This window comes from Sphaeramia orbicularis, chromosome 15, assembly GCF_902148855.1.
Source record: "Sphaeramia orbicularis chromosome 15, fSphaOr1.1, whole genome shotgun sequence".
Classification (NCBI taxonomy): Eukaryota; Metazoa; Chordata; class Actinopteri; order Kurtiformes; family Apogonidae; genus Sphaeramia; species Sphaeramia orbicularis.
Window position 1 is genome coordinate 45,790,819 of NC_043971.1, and position 22,061 is coordinate 45,812,879.

At 38.8% G+C, this 22,061-nt stretch overlaps 1 protein-coding gene across 2 annotated transcripts in view; it reads right to left on the reverse strand.

Moving 5' to 3' along the window:
• ppp1r1c (protein phosphatase 1, regulatory (inhibitor) subunit 1C) overlaps window positions 1-16,136 on the reverse strand; it is a 35,982-nt gene extending 19,846 nt beyond the window's left edge. Inside the window, exons 1-3 of one of the 2 annotated variants that reach the window (XM_030156218.1) lie at window positions 15,978-16,135; window positions 12,472-12,529; window positions 8,339-8,376 (exon numbers count right to left, since the gene is read on the reverse strand). In XM_030156218.1, coding sequence (XP_030012078.1) covers window positions 8,339-8,376; window positions 12,472-12,529; window positions 15,978-16,058 — 177 coding nt within the window. In that variant the 5' untranslated portion in view covers window positions 16,059-16,135. Of the gene's footprint in view, window positions 1-8,338; window positions 8,377-12,471; window positions 12,530-15,977 lie in introns of both variants that reach the window. The other variant, XM_030156217.1, reaches the window with a different exon arrangement.
• Window positions 16,137-22,061: the final 5,925 nt, after the last annotated feature.

The window sequence follows — 22,061 nt, forward strand, 5'->3', positions numbered from 1 at the left end:
TTGAGTTATCTTGCACATGGACAGACAGACAGACAAACTAACGCCAACAAAAACATAGCCTCCTTGGTGGAGGTAATAACCTAAAATCATTAATATAGTGTTCAGAATAAAGAGCTCTGACGTTCTGCCAAAGACGCCAATAGATTGGATTGTAGAGTTGTACACTGAGAATGTCCACACTAAAGGGCCAAATGATTTTTGTGACCACTAGAGGGAGAGAGAGAGAGAGAGAGAGAGTCAATCTGCCAGTCTTCATGGTGAGGAAAGCTAATGCTACAGCTCTTTCACCAAAGCATCAAGAAGTGAGATTGGATAAGAACCACAAAGAAACAACTTATAAAATGAAAGAAAGTAACAAAGTGATAAAACTAGAGTCACTGCTGTTGTTTTCATCACTGAACACAGCTGAATTTGAAGATTTCTTCTAAACAGGTGAGTTTGATTGTAAGACTTATGAACATATAAAGTTATTATGAGATGTTATTATCTTTGTTATGTTTGCTGTTTGCTGATCCACAGTTCAGACTAAACTATGATAGTTCTGGCCTTGTTTGGATGATTCCAAACATATCATTAGTGCAGCTATTGATGACACAAACTGTCCAGAAATCGGAGCTGATTTGTACTTTTACGGTGGTTATTTTCTGTCTTAAAACAAAGCTAAGCTAACAGAGCTGTAATGTAAACTATCAGCTGATGCAGCACGTGAAGATGATAAGATATGGCATGGGCGTTTTTAGACCATTTTTGGGGGTGCTGAAGCACCCCTAAATTGATTCCCAGCACCCCTAAAATATTTTAAGGTTGCTGATTTTTTTGTTTGTTTGTTTCTTGTTTATTTTGTGTACATTCTTAACATGCTAGAAAAATGTCAAAACCTTATACAGTACATGGTTGAAACGTAATATTTTAACAACAAAAATACACCCCCCCACCACCACCACCACCACCTTATCTCAAAAATGCTTTGATCCACCCCATCTCTCCCCCCTTTCCTCAACTCAGACTCAGAGTGCTCTTACCTGTGTGAAGCAGGGAGTGGTAGCGCTGCTTTCCAGACTTGGGATACAGCAGTAATGTAAGTACCTGGTTTAAACTAGGATACTGTATATGACACATTTGTTTACTTCAACCACTTAATTACTTACTATACTGCCCTTAATGCTAGTCTCGGCATGTAGGGCAGCTGCTGTTTCTGTGACAAAAGTTTTCTACAGGACTGGGCTCTGGGCTTCTACAGGGCTGTCAACCCTGAGCCTAACCCCCAACCTGGAGGGCCAGGTACTGCCTTTTGTCTGACCTCTCACCTGTAACCTGCCCGGCATGGTTGAACCTGCCAGGGGCTTTAAAAGCCCCCGCCGGTAAAGCCTACAGGGTCCTTGAGGCACTGAAGCCTCCCCACCACGACAAGGTAGCAGTACAGGTGGAGCCAATGATGTTGTAAGTTGGATAAATGTACCAGTTTATATTTCTTATTAGATATAAAACACATTGTTTGGTTATTTGCCTTATGGTTAAAGCAGAAAGAGAGGGAGGGGAGCAAAGAGACATTTAACATACAGTACAGGTCAAAAGTTTGGACACACCTTCTCATTCTTCGCATTTTCTTTATTTTCATGACTATTTACATTGTAGATTCTCACTGAAGGCATCAAAACTATGAATGAACACATGTGGAATTATGTACTTAACAAAAAAGTGTGAAATAACTGAAAACATCTCTTATATTCTAGTTTCTTCAAAGTAGCCACCCTTAGCTCTGATGACTGCCTTGCACACCCTTGGCATTCTCTTGATGAGCATCAAGAGGTAGTCACCTGAAATGGTTTTCACTTCATAGCTGTGCCTTGTCAGGGTTACTTAGTGGAATTTCTTGCCTTATTGATGGGGTTGGGACCATCAGTTGTGTTGTGCAGAAGTCAGGTTGATGCACAGCTGACAGCCCTATTGGACAACTGTTAGAATGCATATTATGGCGAGAACCAATCAGCTAAGTAAAGACAAACGAGTGGCCATCATTACTTTAAGAAATGAAGGTCAGTCAGTCTAGAAAATTTCAAAAACTTTGAATGTGTCCCCAAGTGCAGTCGCAAAAACCATCAAGCGCTCCAACAAAACTGGCTCATATGAGGACCGCCCCAGGAAAGGAAGACCAAGAGTCACCTCTGATGCTGAAGATAAGTTCATCTGAGTCACCAGCCTCAGAAATCGCAAATTAACAGCAGCTCAGATTAGAGACCAGATGAATACCACACGGAGCTCTAGCAGCAGACACATCTCTACAACAACTGTTAAGAGGAATCTGCGTGAATCAGGCCTTCATGGTCAAATAGCTGCTAGGAAACCACTGCTCAGGAGAGGCAACAAACAGAAGAGATTTATTTGGGCCAAGAAACCCAAGGAATGGACATTAGACCAGTGGAAATCTGTGCTTTGGTCTGATGAGTCCAATTTGAGATCTTTGGATCCAACCACCCTGTCTTTGTGCGACGCAGAAAAGGTGAACGGATGGATGCTACATGCCTGGTTCCCACCGTGAAGCATGGAGGGGGAGGTGTGATGGTGTGGGGGTGCTTTGCTGGTGACGCTGTTGGGGATTTATTCAAGATTGAAGGCAACCTGAATCAGCATGGCTACCACAGCATCCTGAAGTGACATGCCATTCCATCCGGTTTGCGTTTAGTTGGACCATCATTTATGTTTCAACAGGACAATGACCCCAAACACACCTCCAGGCTGTGTGAGGGATATTTGACCAAGAAGGAGAGTGATGGAGTGCTGCGCCAGATGACCTGGCCTCCACAGTCACCGGACCTGAACCCAATCGAGATGGTTTGGGGTGAGCTGGACCGCAGAGTGAAGGCAAAAGGGCTAACAAGTGCTAAGCATCTCTGGGAACTTCTTCAAGACTGTTAGGAAACCATTTCAGGTGACTACCTCTTGAAGCTCATCAAGAGAATGCCAAGAGTGTGCAAAGCAGTCATCAGAGCTAAGGGTGGCTACTTTGAAGAAACTAGAATATAAGATATGTTTTCAGTTATTTCACACTTTTTTGTTAAGTACATAATTCCACATGCGTTCATTCATAGTTTTGATGCCTTCAGTGAGAATCTACAATGTAAATAGTCATGAAAACAAAGAAAATGCAAAGAATGAGAAGGTGTGTCCAAACTTTTGGCCTGTACTGTATACACTGGTCTTCAATTTATTTTTAAATTATCAGCCTCAGAGATTAAATGTGTTAAATGTTATGCATATTAATAAGATTAAATGGAAAACAAATGAGCAAAGTGCTGGTTTGCTGATGTTTTGAAGGTATGTGATAAAGTGTCATTACACATATATATATTGGTTTATGTACATTTATACAATAGATTTATAAATGTTCCACTGATTGAACCTGTACAGTGAATGTATTGTCCTGTGCAGACAGTGTTTGAAGTAGATCTGGTAGCTCTGAGACTAATATTCCTTTGGAGTTAAACCCATTCTCTCATTAATTCTACCTCTTCTGTTGGAGCAAGGTTGAAACTCCAGCATGTCCCTTGTGCCAAGGTAGAGGAAACCTGGAGCACATCCTCAGCAGCTGTCCTAAAGCACTTGGAGAAGGCTGCTATCGCTGGTGCCATGACCAGGTGCTGAAGGCGGTTGCTGAGTCCATCAACAGTGTGATCAACCACAACAAGCGCTTGCTACCATCGAGGCGTGAAATCCCCTTTGTGGGAGTGGGAGAGCATCCACCTTCCTGGCCAAAAGCCCAAACAGGCCTCCTGGGAACAGCAAAGGACTGGCAGCTAAGGGTGGACCTGGGAAAGCAACTAAGGTTCCCTGAGAGCATCACTGAAACCAGCCTCCAGACCAGACATCGTCCTGTTCTCAGAGTCATCCAAGCCGGTCATCTTGATGGAGCTGACGGTGCCCTGGGAGGAGAGGATGGAGGAAGCCAGGGAAAGGAAGAGGGAAAAATATGCGGGGCTGGTGGAGGAGTGCTGCAGGCAGGGGTGGCGTGCACGGTGCTTGCCCATCAAAGTCAGGGGAAGGGGCTTTGCAGGGAAATCACTCTGCAAAGCCTACAGCCTCCTGGGCATCACAGGAGCACAGAACAGAAGAGCCATCGGAGCAGCTTCTGAGGCTGCAGAGAGAGTCTCACAATGGCTGTGGATCAGGAGGGACAAGGAGTGGGCGAGCGCTTCTTGGGCACAGGCCGGGAACTGATCACTCCCGGTCGGGTCGCCTTGGTGAGGGGGTCTGAAGTTGAAAGACCCAAAACCCCCTGTGACCCCAGGTACTATCACTGATGATGTGCCCAAGAAATATCATCACAGGATGTATGAAAAAACCATGTTTACATTTTGACCCAAGACTGTATCTGTGAAATCCCAGCCAACCAGCATTTTTGACTTGAAATTTCTTTATCGGTGACTCATGTTAAATTTCACTATTTTTATTCTGGAAGCATTTTACTTATACACAAGTGTTATCAGTGGACTTCATTCTAAACAGAACATATTCATTACATTTTCCTAATTAACTATATGCTTTACTGTTTGCTTTCCCTATGAAGGAGGAGAAGAACAGGCAGAGACTGTGGGAGATGAGAGAGAGCAGACCAGGGAAAGAGATGAAGAGACACCGAGAGAGCAGAGCAGGGAAAGAGATGAAGAGACACCGAGAGAGCAGAGCAGGGAAAGAGATGAAGAGACACCGAGAGAGCAGACCAGGGAAAGAGATGAAGAGACACCGAGAGAGCAGCATACCAGCCACCAAGCCAAAGCAGCAGGATCTCAAGATATTTCTTTTGATTTAGGGGATAAGACTACTGGTCCTAAACAGTTAAAACTGTCCCAGTACCCACTCACTCAGTTTGGGACACAAAAAAGAGCCTTTCAAGAAAACTGGTTCAAAAGCTTTGAATGGTTGGAATATTCTTTTAGAAAAAATGCTGCTTTCTGCTTTGCTTGTTGGGTCTTTGGCAAAAGTCTCAAGTATGATGCATTAGTGAATGATGGAGTCGGTAACTGGCAAAAGGCCCTAAGCAAGTTTCAAAAACATGAAACCACTCAGTCACACAAGGACAGTGTAGTTTGTTGGAAGAGCTACAAAGCAAGTCTGTCACAAGGCAATGTTGTAGAACAGATAGAGGCAGCAAGTGCCACTGAAATTAGTGAAATACGGGAATACCTGAAATGTATTGTAGCAGTGACCTGCTTTTTGGGTAAGCAAGGAATAGCATTTTGAGGTCATTATGAAACAGGAGAGCGTAACAATAAAGGGAATTTCCGAGAGTGCATGACACTTTTGGAAAAGCTTGATCCATTCTTGCAGAAGTATATGCTCCCATCAAACACCACGTACCTCTCGTGTAGCAGTCAGAATGAGATGATTGAATGTTGTTCACAAGAGGTAACTGCAACTATTGTTAGTGAGATGAGGGAATCTAAGATGTATGCCATTATGGCTGATGAAGCCAGAGATGGAAAGACAGAACAGATGGCACTGTGTGTGAGGTATATGTCTGTGAAGTAAAAGAGAGGTTCCTAGCCCTTACAGAAATGCAACAGTTTGATGCTGCATCAATAACTGCTGCAATTGTGAATCAGCTGCAAGAGAAGGGAATTGATCAGTTGAAATGTGTGGCACAGACCTATGATGGGGCAGCTGTCATGAGAGGGGCAGTTGGAGGAGTCCAAGCCCATTTTCAAAAGCAGCACCCTGAGGTGATATATGTGCATTGCTATCCACATGAGTTGAATCTAGTCCTATGGCATACCTGTAGAGCTGTTTCTGAAGCCACAGAGCTCTTCAACATGCTGGAAAGTGTCCATTCTTTCTTCAGTGTTTCACTTGTGAACTATCATAAGTTCGTGGACATTTAGAAGAAGTTAGGATTAGAGCAAAGAGAACTTGTGCAGTTGTCAAACACACGCTGGGCATGCCAGCTTCGTTCAGTGACTGCAGTGCTTGAAAATTTCACTGCCATCATTGAGTGCCTCTGCACTGTCAACACACCTGTGGCAGTGGGATTGAAGGCAAAACTCAGTAAATTCTCCTTTGTGTATTTGCTGTTTGTTTTCCAGGATCTCCTGTCTGTAACAGCAGGTTTGCACAGATATTTACAGAAGGAGACCATAGATATTATCCAAGCTCCAACATACAAAGATGCAGTGACTAAGACTCTGAAGCAGAAACGTAGTGATGCCACTGCTGCAGATCTTCATGCAAGAGCAAAGGCTATATGTGAGGCAAACCAGATAGCAGTCTGGGAACTGTCTTCTGGACAGAGGCAGAAGACAAAGAGAATGGATGGATTTGTTGTTGAGTCAACTTGTGGGGCAGGTAGTGAAGTCTGTGGTTCTTCTGAGTCAGAAGAACTCAAAAGGAAATTGTTGTTTCCTGTCTGGACAGAATGATCTCTGAACTTGAGAATCATTTTTCTAGTGTGAATCAGGACTTGCTTAATGGAATTCAGGCATGCAGTCATTCCTCAGACCACTTTTTGTCTGAGCCTTATTTGTCAGCACTGGCAGTGCATTACCATATTGACCTTAAATCAGAGGAAGTGATGGTTGCCAAAAACTTTCTGAAGCACAAAAGTGAGGCTGGTGACATTCAAGACATGTTGATAGTGTACAATCTCCTGGATTATGAGATGTTCCCTTCACTGACAGCTGTTCTTCAGGTTGCCTTGACAGTACCACTTAGCAGCTGTAGGAGTGAGAGGTCTTTTAGTGCCTTGCGTCAGCTCCATACCTGGCTGAGGAGGACTGTGGGTCAAAGCAGACTCCAGCATCTGGCTGTGACGTCAGTTGAGAAAGAGATGCTTGAGAAAGTTGAACACCAGAATGTAATCAACAGATTTGACACCCTTAAGGTGAGGCAACACAGATTAAAGTAAATGGAATCATCTACAGTGTTCATACAAAGTTTATTACATACATTGTACCTTAGTTAGGGGTTGCCTGTCTTTTATTATTTTATTATTATTTGTTATTATTATTTTGTAGATTTCAAGCACTTTTCTTTTTTTGAAGGTTATTTATTTTTATTTATATATTTGTATTATATAAGGATAATATAATAAGGAAAAATGCAGTGAACATTGAAAGTCAATTTCTGTTAATGTGTTTTACAAATTCTGCATTGCATTTGAAATAAAAGAACATAAAATAAGTCCAAGGTCCATTTTTAGTATTTTTGGTACTCGCTTTAGGGGCTATTTCATTCCAGAAACATACATATACTGTTTATAAGTATATGCTGAGGAGTTGCAGTATCAAAATGGAGGATTGTCTTCCTCCAGAAATTAGGGTTAGGGTTTATTTCTTTTATGATTCCAGTCCATTCCTCTTTTACTGTGGCTCACCATTTAAATAACTTTTATCAGATTTGATGGTTTGGTCACAGAGTTTCTCATACCCAAAAAATGTTTCGCTTTTCTTTCACAAATGTGGGAATGATGGTCCGAAATTGTGTTAAAATGTTCAAAACCGTGAAATTTCTCTTGCCTGGTCAGCCAGCACTCTGGGTGCTCGGCACCCCTAAACCTCTGATCCTAGAATCGCCCCTGAGATATGGTATTATTTTGACGAGCTGTCAAAATAACAAGTAATGAGTTTTAGTTCAGTTTAGTTACGCCAAACTGCCTGAGCACCAGGAATTGTGGTAGTTATAAGTAAACAAACTGGCATGGCAGACCATACAGGGCTTATGCTCATTTACAGTCATTTCTATCACAGTGGTGTTTGCTCATTGCTTATTTTAGGGAAACAAAGGGGTGAAAACGGTGTTAAAAGCATGAGAAGCTGGTCTAACTTTTATGTTGTGTTATTTGTATATTTGTATACGTATTTGGTAAAAATTTATCCTTGTCCTTAATGAACACAAAATTAGCTAACACTACAGTGGCTGCTGATTATGCAGAACATTTGCGCATAAATTATGTTAGAATAATACCATATTTTAATTAATAAACAATTAGGCATAAACACCACATTCATGGGGGCCGCCATTGTTGTTTCACAGGCTACGTGACGTCAGAGCTCAGAACTGGGAGTACATCGATCTAGTGCAAGTTCATGGGTGGGAAGTCACGGGTTTGATTGCCATTCCAGTGCATTTTCACCGATAGAAGGTTGGAAATACACGAGTTACGGGCTGCCTGGAACGCAGCATTATTTCTATAGTATCAGGTTAGATGTAGCTGTGACCTAAAACTTGATGTTTATTCTCTGACTCTAACAGCACAGTCTTGGAAGTTCCCTTCATAGATATGTATTTACATGCGGCTGTGTTTCCATTTGTTTATGTCTGTATTTGTGTACACAGCATTTATACAAACCTGTGTCTCTCCACTGGCCATGTGTTGATCTCCAACATCTGCAAGAGAAATGACGCAGCAGCAGTCAGTGTTTGTTCTCCTCTGATTTATCACTAACTCACTTTTTTGCACTGGAACCAAACACATCTTGGATAAAACAGCACATGATGGAAAAAGTGTAGCACTTCTGCAGGACTTCCAAGATTTGCCAAATAACATAGTCACTGTTGGGTAATAACAGTATCAACACCTGCAGGTGATTGCGATTCTTTTAAAACAGAGGCTTAGTAGTAACAAGAGGAGCTGAGGATTCCTGCATATTCAGGTTTTAAAATTTTGAGTTGCATCACACCTACAGCTTCCCATTCCTGTTGATTTTAAGTATTTATCATGATAAAAATGGTCATGGCAGCTGTCAGTAATTATCAAGTCTTTTTTTTTTTTTTTCTTTTTTTTTTTCTTATGTTTTAAGATTAACTTCTCATCCTGAGTGAGAGCAGAAGTACTTGTGTTTGGATTTTTGTCAGAACTTGACAAATATTCCAGAAGTCTAGAGGGAAAAGATTTAAAACAATTTTTTAAAACAATGTAATAAAAATTAAATGAAACCAAACTCTGAAGCATGTTGTAAGTGTTTTAGATGACAAAGTAAACAAGAAAGCACTCGGAGAGCGCAGACCTCCGCCAACATTTCCTGAAAATTTCATGAAAATCCATCCATAACTTTTTGAGTTATCTTGCTAACAAACAAACAAATAAACGCACAAAGCAAAGTGATCACAATACCTCCTGGTGGAGGTAACAAAATTGATCTATATAAGTTGGAATAAAATAGTTTTACCTCTTGTCACGAAATAGTTGATTGTGATGATGTAATTTATTTTTGATAGATAAAATGTAACTGGGACTAGCTATGTAATCATTGTACCTGATCAAAAATGTATAAATATAGGAATAAAAAGAGGAATGTTATTCCAACTTTATAGTATATATTACCTGAATTCAACTTGTCCCAATACTTTTGCCCATAAAGTGTATGAACCAATAGCAAAGACTTCACAAAACAAGGACCAATACAGCTCATCTCAGTGATGATTTGCATTTACAGGAAATAACCCATTATAATGCTATAATAGAAAAGTGTAGTTTTAGTGGGCCCCTTTTGGAAAAAAAATATGTCTAACAGACCATGGCATGAGAAAAATATTTTTGTCCCTTTTGATTAATGACAATAATGACGTGTGACATTTTCCATTTTTACAAAAGTGTCTTTAATTTGACACAGTTTTTTGTAGTGACATAAAACATCATTGCATTTCTGTCTCTCTTAACACCATAAAGGCTGTCAAAGCAACACATTTCACCCTGTCCTTCAAGCGTGAGTGAAAGTGTTTAAAACAGCTGAATATTACTACAAATCTGACTGTGTTGTGAGGCCGTAGACACTATATATACGTTTTCAGAAGTAACATCACATAGGACACAAACAGAAGGACTTCACATCTTAGCCCGCAGTGGTTTACTCTAAACATACAATATTATTGTATATTATATACAGTATCATAGTCAAACAGTAGTGGTGCAGTGGTTTTCACCCCACAAGAGCAACAAGACCCCAGGTTTGAGTGTTGAGTCTGCATGTTCTCCCCATGGCTGTGGGGGTTTTAGTATCTGTATTCACACACACTGACAATGAAAGTCCAGTGTGAGATCTGGAAAGAAGTGAAAGCACATGAAACCACCAAAACTTAAATATCACTTAGAATCAGAACAGCCTCCATGAAAAACATAGGCAATTTTATGAGATTAATATATTTTGTTTACAAACACAGTTGCACAGTTCTGATGTACAGGAGCCAAATATGATGTTTCCTCAGTTTATTATCAGAGTGAAACGTTCTGAATGCAGGAATAAAACTATATGGAGCTGTTTTTGCTTTCCTGTTGTTGAAAAATTATCTTAGCTTGATTTATATTTTCTATACTCCTTAAGTGTTTCATGACTTAACGACCAGGGTACAATGTGGGTTCAAAAGCACTGGTCTAGAGAGTAAAATGTTTCCTTTATTGAAGCTTAGAGCATGTGGCCGCTTTTTGTTTTCACAGCTGCCATCTGAGTTCTTTTCTCAGGGCTCTGTTTGTGATATGATACTGAGAAATTAAGCATTTGGCACACACATTGGCTTTGATGAGGAGCTTTGCAGCTATCACAAAGACACTCATTCTTAAAAAGCCATAACCTTTCATCTAACACAGATAACGATCTGGAAAGGGTGACCAGATCCTAACACACCAAATGCAGGGCAAAGAGCATGTCCATGTGCAACAATGTGGGGCATGTTACCACCATGGAGAGGTGGGCTTAGATTTTAATATAATGTCTATTATGCCTAATGAATATGTCTGATATGTCTAATAAAGCTTCTTTTTTTTCTTTAACTTCTAAATGACTCAGTTGAAATGAAACATATCAGTACAGGTGATAATACACATTAAAACTGACAAATATGTAAAAAATCTGAATCAGCATGTAAAAACAGCTCAACTCACCATCACCTGTTGTGAGCCATCTCATGACACAGAGCCATATTTTTTGTCATGTTAGTTCAACTCTATGTTCTGAAATCTGCATTAAAAAAACTATACTACTACACACCTGTAGTCAGAGGTGTTCAGTCCACACATCCTTCAGTCAGATTCTGCCAAACATTCATTCTCCAAGAAGTCAAAATGAAGCTGTTTTATTGCAGTATTTAGAAACACCCCACTCAAATGGGTCATTTTGCAGTTACATTTGTTTCTTGGTTTGTATCTGAAATAACACATTAAAACACAAACAGAATAGCACTGGCTGCAAAACTGTACTTAGTTAATGTTTAGGGGCAATTCAAAGCTTCAGTTCCTGTGGGAAAAGACTGTATGACATCAAGAAAAGTTACATTTTAATAATCCATCTACTTATTTTTCTATTTATTTATTTTGAGAAATAAACTAAATACAAACTAGCTCTGGGTCTATTCATCATCGTCATTGTTATCATACTTTAAAGCCATGGAAAGGATCCCAAAGTACATTTATATCACAGCCCTTTGGATTTTTCCTTAATACTGCTGAAAAGACAAGTTGAATCAAAATCCAGATGGCACTTATTTTAATTGGATTCATTAATTTGGTGTCATTAAAGATAGTGTATGCAGCATAAGCATTAAAGTTGCAATATTTTCCTCATAAAATCACAAAAATCTTGTAACATTACTGTAAAATGATGCTTTGAAGTGATTAAAAAAAACAAATATATAAATTGGCCTTATTGCCCCATCCAAAATATTTATTGCAAAAAATAAATAAATAAATAAAACCACACACACAGCACACAGTCTTTCTGCTGTTTGTTATCAACATTTATGTGTCTTAAAAAGACACATAAATGACTGTTTGTATGAGACACAGGAGGAGATGCCCACAGGGATCTACACAGTTACACTGGAACCAAACTGACTGAGCTGAGCTCACACAGTTGAATCAGGCCGATTATTCAATCAGTTTCCTGTGTGGAGGGATTTATATGGGCTGAGAGCACATGCACACACACGTTAAGCATCCATCAGTCCAGACTGAATACTGAGATCACTTACCAAAGCTGCAGCACAAATCTAATAAAGCTTCCATTATAGCTGCCTCTTCTCAGCTCTGTCTCTCTGTCTCTGTAGTGAGTTCACATCCAGCTAGTTTTATTCACATTTTCAATTTGACCATAAAAAAACTGAGAGGAACCAGCAAAAATGTGCAAAGAAATGTAAAATATTGCAATTAAAAAATTATCTTAGAAGAAGGTGTAAAATTTGATGTATCCTGAAAAAGTGTGTGAATGTGTGGACCAATAAATAGATTGCAGTATTCACTAAATAATACCAGAAATAACATGTTAGATGAAAACAGCAATGAAATGATGTCTTATGAAGAACTTCAGAAACAAATGTTGACAAAGGCTTTGACAGCTGGATGCAGATCAGAGGTTTTGTTCAGGGGCCAAAAACTAAACCAGCTTCAAGTTTGTTTTTTAACAAAATACCTCTCATAACACTAGTGGATACATTTGGTTTTCTAAAAATGTGGTCATAATTGTAGATACTTTTGTTTCTGTGTTTCTTTACCTGCGCCTGGTTGTCTGTAGATCTGTAGAGTAGCAGGAGTTGGTCTTCTGCGACGAATCTGAGATAAATACATAAAAATACAGTTATTTTTTTTAACCTGTTACATTGAATTAGACTTTCCCTCATCCCTCTGATCTGAAACCAAAGATGTGGAAACACTTTCATTTCCCAATAATTATAACACAATGAGAAACCGGGCTTGTCCACTGGGCCTACACAGCATGAGGACGGCATATTTCTTTGTTTAGAGGACGCAATGATTTGAAATAAATAAGCAAGCTATCCTCCTATTTTCCACCAAATTAACACTTAGCACGTGAAGCATGATACATGTATGTGAAATAATTTTTTTTTCTCCAAATACCGCATGTTTATATCACCATGATGATAAAAATGTGATACGTCAGTCAACATCACTGACCACTAAAAGCTTATTTAAAACACCTACTTGAAATAACTGTCATAGATATTAAGTTACAATAATTTCCATAACATTGTGTTAAACTTCTAGTACCGTCTAGTATTTCTTTGAAGCCAAAAGAACAATGTGCAAGAAAGGACCACAATTTGCAGAGTGCTGTCATACAGAAGGAAACATGGAGGCCCCAGGGGGGCAGTGTTCGTTGTTTGATTTTTGAAGTTTAATTATGTCATAAACTGCCCAGTCAAAGAAAGTCACATACTCAATATTTCATTGGGCTTCAGTTTTGATATCATTATGTAAATCTTATAGCAATGTCAATGGATGACACAACAAATATTTCTGTCAAGAGTTACAATAGTTTTTGACCAAAATCTTGTACTGATGATGGACCACTGCATAGAGTTTTATCCATCAAATCCCATAGGTTTTCAATGGGGTTCAGGTCTGGCCAATCCATTTGTGGAAATAGTAATACAATAATAATAATAATAATAATAATAATAATTATTATTATTATTATTATTATTATTATTATTATAGCAACAACCCAAACTGGTCAAGGCAGACAGCCATTCTCCAGGAGTAAGGGTCTACTCGAGGTTTCTGCCTGTTAAAAGGAAGTTTTTCCTCGCCACTGTCACCCGTCACAAGTGTTTGCTCCTGGAGGATTCTGCTGGGTTTCTGTAAATTGACTTCAGAGTCTGGTTTCAACTGGCTCTATATGTAACGTGTCATGAGATAACTTTTGTAATGATTTGGTGCTATATAAACAAAATTTGATTTGATTTGAACAATAATAATAATAATAATAATAATAATAATAATAATAATTCATACTTATTTGTCATCTTCAAATATATGTCTGTGTCATCAGGGAAGAAAATATCCATTGATGTTCAGACCTGGTCATTCACTACATTCAGGTTCAGCTGACCTCATTTTATGAACACTTAACGTTACTGAACCTAGACCTGGCCAACTGAAGAAACCCCAGATCATAACACTGTCCCCATAGGTTTGCACTGTAGGCACTAGACATGATAGGTAATCACTTCATCCACCTCTCTTCTGACCCTAATCCACCCATCACTCTGGAGTAGGGTCAATCTGGACTCATCATACAACAGGACCGTTTTCCATTGAAACAGTCCAATCTTTATGCTCTCTATCAATCTGATGGTTGTTTAAGAAATGGGAAGTTACTCACTGCATCAGTTAGAGTTGAAGAACTTGTTTGAGCTACAACATATTCATCACTACAGTAATTACCTCCACCAAGGAGGTTATGTTTTTGCCGGCGTTGGTTTGTCTGTCTGTCTGTCTGTCTGTCTGTCTGTCTGTCTGTGTGCAAGATAATTCAAAAAGTTATGGACGGATTTGGATGAAAATTTCAGGAAATGTCGATACTGGCACAAAGGAACAAATGATTAAATTTTGGTGATGATCAGGGGGAGGGACACTGATCTGCCTTGGCAGAGGTCTGTGCTCTCCGAGTGCTTTTCTAGCTATCCAATGGAATCCAAGAGTTTGTTTTTTGTTTTTTTGTTCTTTATCTTATTAAGTGACATCTAGTGCATCTAGAGTTGAAGGTGCCCTTGTTAGAGCGAGTATTGCTTTGTTCAAACTGGGCTTTAAGAGATCATGGGCCCTAATGCCAAATGCCACCTGCAATAAAATGGAAAAAAAAAAGAAGTCTGTCATTTTGACCTACTGTAGCAACACTGTAAATATAAATGGCTCATTCTTGGGAAACATTAGTAAGTTCCCGTAACTTCCCATAAGTTCTAGTAAGATCCCATTAAATCACCCTAAATCACACACATTGGACATTTAAATCCATGTGTAATGGAAACCAATGAATTTGAGGACATGAATGAAAGAGGACTACTTTTTAATGATTGCTTGGTGGCATGTGGCATGTTATGTTTCCACAGGTTTCATCTCACTGCACCTCCTCCTAAAAATAACCACGAGGGCAAACTTTAACATACTGAACAAGTATTGTATTACTTTAAAAAACAAAACAAAACAAAGGAACCTCTTCACCACATTGAAGGAATGTAAATGTTCATTATCACCCTGTTCCCACTGGGTTTACAAAGTGGCATCACATAAAATCATTACTGAAATTTATTTCAGACTCTTGGAAATGCCAACATTTTCCATAACAGTACTCCCCAAACAGTCACACTGAGGCCCTAATCTGTCACTGTTCATTAGTGACTCCCCGGGAGAGAAATGACTTCCGCTTTCCAAAGACCAAACAGTTCATAAAGACGTCAAACTGAGCAGCAGTAAAAACTTTTATTGAAATTTGTAAACTTGTGTGAAAGACCAGCTTCTGTTTCTTTTCAGTGGTGGCATTTAGAATCTGGTAAAGGAAATGTTCTGTACATTTAAGGAATTAAGAGAAATGAGTCTTGATCTTTCCACATTCATAAAAGAAAGCCCAGCTATTCACTGATATGTAAGACTTTCTCAGTAATACGTTTTACACCCCCAAGAGGATGGGCGTGAACTTTAAACGTCAATCGTCTGTGACACAAGTAGCTCAAATTACGTCATTTGACAAGCCATTTGTCAAGTAAACATGGAAGTATGGACGGGTGAAAATATTCATCATTAGTGAAAGAGGAAAAAGGAATGACTAACTTTATGATATTTTACAACATTTTAAACACTAGATTATGCTTGAATTACTTCACAAATGCAGAAGTTGGTTTTAATTGAAGTGCATTTTATGTAAAAACAGTTTTTAGGGCTTTACAAAGTAGCATTTTCTTTAAACATGTGCTACCTAAACAAACAACAAGAATATTATGGCACTAAATTACATGTAAACCAACAAAACTAACTGTAAAATACACCAAATACCCAAGTGCTTCATTTCTCCATTAAACACACACTCTGTCAGCCTGGTGCACAAACAGCAGCAACCGCTGCACACACACATATTTACACTCACTGCTGTGCACCCCTACACAGAAAATTCCTGACAAGATTTACAAGATCACAGATAGAAAGCCCCCTATTCAAATCTGACATGCATGAACCCACACACATATGGTTCAGATCCACTCACATGTTCGGCGGCCTGTGGGTCCAGCTGTCCCTGCAACGGAGGAACAGCAAACTGGATCTTCTTCGGACTGCTGGGCTCCATTATTACTGACTGAGAGGTAGAAAGAAAGACAGATGGAAAGAGAGAGAGACAGAGCGTGTGTGTGTGTGTGTGTGTGTGTGTGTGTGTGTGTGTGTGTGTCAAGAAGGGAGGGAGTAGAAAGGGAGGGAGCGGTTTTCACTCACCCAGTGGGTCCATTATCACTAATTGACAGACTTAGGGAGAGAGAGAGAAAGAGAGAGAGAGAGAGTGAGACTCACCACTGCAGCATTTTCCAAAACATACTCTGTGTAGAAGGTGAAAGGGTCATAATATCAGTTATATGGACATTATTTCTTAGATGAGGTCATATAAGTGTTTATAGCTTCATCATTTAAGTGTAACTTAACCTCCAAACCATTTTTTTCTGCTGCAACCAAAGCTATGTAGGTATTTCGCATTGATTCATGTCCAAATCCTGATATTTTTGTGCAAATAAATACAGTATGTTTGACTTAAAGTGAATCTTTTTGGAATATATGTCATGTTATGTGATGTGATTGATGAGAAAAGTGAAACAAAAAGTGGAAAAAAAAAATTCTTAAAGAAATTTAACGCACTTGTGTAGATTAAAACTTTTTTTATCATTACAATATAATAGAAATAAATATAATTTCTTAACCATTACAAAATAAAATCCCTCAGGTATTTCAGTGTTTAGATTCTATTAATTCCTTAACAGGGCTTTTATTGTATAAACATTGCCTTTTTGTCACCACTTTACATAAAACACACACACACACACACACACACACACACACACACTTGCAGTGACTGAGATTAGACAATGCTTCAGGTAAATGATTAGAATGACAAACTGTTGAAAATAGATGGATTAGGTGTTTCTGAACCTCTGCAGCTTTTTACTCCTCAAGATAATAGAATACCTATACTTCACATGATCTACTAGGAATTCATAAAGATGTTTGAAAAGCTAGGTACTGATATTTAAGGTGTAATGACTGTCACAGTATTACCTCATGTAATGAGTAACAGCCAAGGAAACACTCATTTAATAGCTGCAGCCACTAACAGCTATAGAGATGGAACAGCACTGTGAATCACATTAACAGAGACACACTACAAGTCCAATCTCTTGAGAATAAAATGAAATTACTCTGTGGTTAAGGCAGATATGTGATTATTTATTTACTTTATTTGCATATAAAGTGAGGAAGACAGATCTAGTTGCATGTGATCACAAAGTGACATACTAGGGGACACATTTTGATGCTAGATGTGAACAGACCCTCTTAGACCGGTCAGCTATCTCACGATGGGTGTTGATATCAGGCCTGAACAGGGCCTTAGTCTCTTTACAACAACCATTTGCATTTTCCACCCCCAACCCAGAAACTTGCATCTTTTTCCAGTCAATGACATCATCAATGACATCATCACGCTTTGTGTGTTCCATGCTTTATCACAGACCTCTGAATTACCTACACATACTTCTCTGCTGCTGCGTACAATAATACAGAGGTTTTGCATAACTGAAAATGTTCACTGTTTGTAGAACACAAGGCATGAGAAGGACACAGTATGTGATGATAGTAAGTACAGTAACTGCACTTCACTGCATTTCCCTATAAATATTGCCTCAATTTTGACCAAATTAAAAAAGAAATCAGCAAATGACATGCAAATTTAGGCACATTTCCATCCATTACAACAATGTTAATAGTATAAATTCATCAAGATAAGCAGTAGATAGATTTGGAGACATATTTCATACAGAAACATACAGTAAACTGAGGAGTTGAACAATATAACCTAAGATGTTTGCCTAATTATCTTAGATCTTATTTTTTCCCTTCTGAAAAACTGCTTCACACTCACATGGCTTTGTTTCAGACTTGTCCTGAAAGCCAAATTCCACCTCCACTGTGTATCACATTATAATGATAGAATAAGGATTTGGTAACTGAAAGTACTTCAGTCTCCTCATAGTACACAAAAACCTGTATGTGAGTGTGTTGGCAATCGTAGTGGAAACACTTTGTCCCCGTGGAGACATCTGGTGAGGCTTAGTAGCTACTGTAGGTGGAACAAACTGCCTGCATCATACAAAGAAGCTCTTGTTTTTCTTTTTTTTTTTTTTTTTTTCATGTATTTGGAAACTGTCAGTCTCTGTTCAGGGAAAATGAGATAGAAAACAGAGAAGCACCTGTTGTAGTTGCACATAACAGGGGCTGCAGTGATCTGCTTCCTCTGACATGACATGAGGTTTGTAGGTGCAGATACTCTACAGTAAGCAATGTTTCTTTCCCCTGTAATATGATGGATGAATCAGCGTCCAGTTTATTGAAGTGGTTCATTTGTCAATCTGATTGGTCTGTTAAACCAATAATCACTGCCAGTTACGTACTGTCATCCCTGGTGTAATTCAAAACCCCTCGAACTTTAAAATTAATTGTTCAGTGATTCAATGAGTAGGTTAGAAATGGCTCCTCTAGAGATCCACTTTAAAAAGATACTAGCACCAAAATGTGTTTTTTGTGCTGTGAACTACATTACAAGACTGAACCACAGGGATGGTGTAAGTAAAAATCTGCAAATTTACAAAAATTTGCTTTCAGAATGGCTCCACGTGCCAGTTGTTTCACTTAGGCCTCAAATCAGCACAGGAAAATGTATAGCAAAAGTATGATATGATTTTTCTAATTAAAACAGAAGTTTTTGCTGGAAGATTGGAAGAAACAATGACCTCAGCAAACTCATGAAATCCAGAGGACAGACATTAATTGTAAGAGACACCCAACTAGCATGTCCATGTGGGCCCCAGAAGGGTTACATTTGGGCTGCATCTAAGGGTCCCATTTGGGTTTGTCCGCAGTTTCCATGGTGGCCCCACAGGTGTTTGCCCATATCAGAATCAGAATCAGAGATCTGAAAATATCATATTATTTATTCTTCACACTATTTATCCCACGATATTTATCCTTCTCATCATTTGCACTACTTCTCATGTTATTTTCATTACTTAAATTCTATGTTTTAGAAATATCTTAGTTTGCAATACTTTTTATTTTTTAATGTAAATATCTGTGCCTTTTGCTGATATGTGTTGTTGTTTTACTGATATTTATTGTCTGTCTGTAAATTCCTGCACAGAATCTGAGAGCTTTGCCTCAATGTCATTGTACTTGGCACAATGACAATAAAGAGATTCTGATTCTGATTTTGATTCTGATATGGGCAAACACATGTGGGGCCACAATGGAAACTGTGGACAAACCCACATGGGACCCTTATATGCAGCCCAATTGTAACCCTCAGGGCCCACATGGACATGCTGGCTGGGAAAAGCCAAAAATGATCTGAATGACGTAATAAGATGAAAATGATGAAACGAGATAGACAAATAAGTCAAAAATCAACAAGAACAAGAAAGACAAAAAAAAGAACAAAATGGGGGAAAAAAAGATGATGACACAATATGAAAAGACGCTTTTAGAATCAATGTTTGATAGTGGTAGTGTCAGTAAAAATGTAGATCTATGGTATTTTGGGTCACAAGGAGACACCAGATGTTCTCCTTTGGGTCCAAAATGAAAAGGTAAAAAAAGTTTGGAAACCCCTAGTCTGAATCATAAAATCTGTATAAAAAAGTTGTGTGTGGCCCACCTAACCTTCAGTGGGAGTCTGCCAAACCTGATCTGCTTTTTGGACAGCGAGGGTCAAGCTATTAGCATTACCCCATTCAGAAACATGAGTGTTATGTCAGTTACTGTGATTATTACATTAGTTCAGATGAACCAGTATGATAACACATGGCTGACAAAACTGCTGCTTGATGAAAGTGATGACAACTATGAATGCATACATACATGCTTTATAGCTGTAATACTTCTGTAACAATACTTAAAGTCATTTAGAACAGTTTCTGTTAACACACTACAAAACTATAAACTGAACTTAAATACACTCATTAGTCTAGCAACATGAATGCTAATACCATCCCATGATGCAACACTGTCTGTAAAAATACCTCAATTAAGTAATAATGGGGTGCCACAAACACATGCAAACTCTATGGGAAAAACTGACATACGAATATTTATGAAAGTTGGGAGGGAAAAGATTCAAATAAAACAGCTAAATACAAGAAAGTATTGTGCAATCTCAAACACTCATTACCCGTATTCAGAGTTTTTATCATGCTTCTCACATATTAAAATGACTCAGTAGGTGTTGTTACCTGAGCCCACTGCTCTAATGATTCCAATATGTGTCAGCACAGTGCATTTGGTAACAATGCCAGCATGTTTGCAGAGGAAGTGCACACAGATGTGTCTGGGGTCAATGAGTGTGTGGAGTGTATGGAGTAGGAGGGGAGTGGAACACAGGGGGCTGTTGTGGGGCTAGAAGGACAAGATGTCCTGCTGTATGAGGGAATGCACAGTATTTTGATCCTTTGCCCCACATCTTACACTTTGATCTTCAGAGAATACATGTTTCCATTCAGATGTTGTATCGGAAAAAAAAAAAAAAAAAAAAAAAAAAGTTTTCATCCATTACCCCTGTACTACTGTTTGGAAGGTTTGGAGATGTTCAAACTTTTAATTCCATATTCGGTTTGCTGGTATCTGTCCTCCCTTTGGAGGGGTAACCTCTGCACCTGAGAGGACTGGAGTTGTTGCACAGCTGCTGTGGTTAGAGGTTATATTTGTAAGACTGATTTTGTTCTTGATTGCTTTGTTGCTTTATTTTAATATTATTTGAAGCACAGTGTTATCAGGCACTGAATGAGGGTGTCTGTGTCCAGTTTACAACCTGGAGAGTCTGAATTAAAACAATATCAGCTGCATTTACAGAAGTTGACCTTTTTGGGATCCTTAAACACTTGATACAGTGGAGTAAATGTTTTAATGTTTTAAGGAGCAATAAGAAGGCTTAATGTTAAACCAGGGTTAGGCTTAGTCGTACAACAAAATCAGTGTATGGCCAAAAACGTATGTATTAGACTCCGTTTGAGAGGAAACATATTCTAGTTTCTAGATAAATGTCCAGATACAGTATTCAAAGATGAATTTTTATCTTGCAACATGCAACTAATAACAGTCCCTAAGCAATTATATTACTGATGTAATATAGATATTAACCTCAACATTGAAAGACACATGAGATGCAGCAGAATGGCTACAATTATAATACCTATAATATTGGTCACCACTGGTTATGCTCTTCATCTTCCCTTTGGCAATACTGGCCTTTTGTGGTGTTTACTGTCTGGTGAGTGATAAAAAGTTTGAGGCTATGGTTCTTAGATGGATATGGATGGAGTGCCCCCTCTGGGTTGGAGGAAGAGTTACTGCCCCAGGTTGAGGAGTTGCATTTTGGGGTCTTGTTCATGAAAGTGGGAAGGATGAAGCAGGAAGATTGGTGCGGTGTCAACAGTGATGCAGATGCTGTACTGGTCTGTTATCCTGAAAAGGAAGCCAGGTCAAAAAGCAGAAGCACTCAATTCACTGGTCAATCTACAATTCCCACCCTCACCTATGGTCATGAGCAATGGATAGTCATCTAAAGAATGTGATTATACACACAAGCAGCAGAAATGAGCTGAAAGTGGTAGCAGAGTAGAGGGGTGCTAAACTGCTGCCCCTGCAACAATGAATGGATGTATGTTGGTGTATAGTGTTATTTAGACCAACAGCACATCCCACAGATGTGATACAAAAGATACAATGTGAATGATCTTGTCTCAGGTCAAGTAAATAAATGTCACTATAGGTGAGCGATGAACAATGGCTAAACAACTTTGTTTAGCCTTTAGTGTCAGGTCAAAATCATATCCAGTATAACCATTATTACATAGATAGTAATGTTAGTAATGATAATGTAATCACTGAATCATTGTAATATGAAAACAAAATCTTAAATGAAAAATGCATTCTCCAAAACTGACACTTAAAGCTATACCTACCGATGTGGCATTTCTCACAGCACTGAGTAAAAGTTTGAACATGAACAACCCGCCTCCCTCCAAAGCCCCGCCCCCTT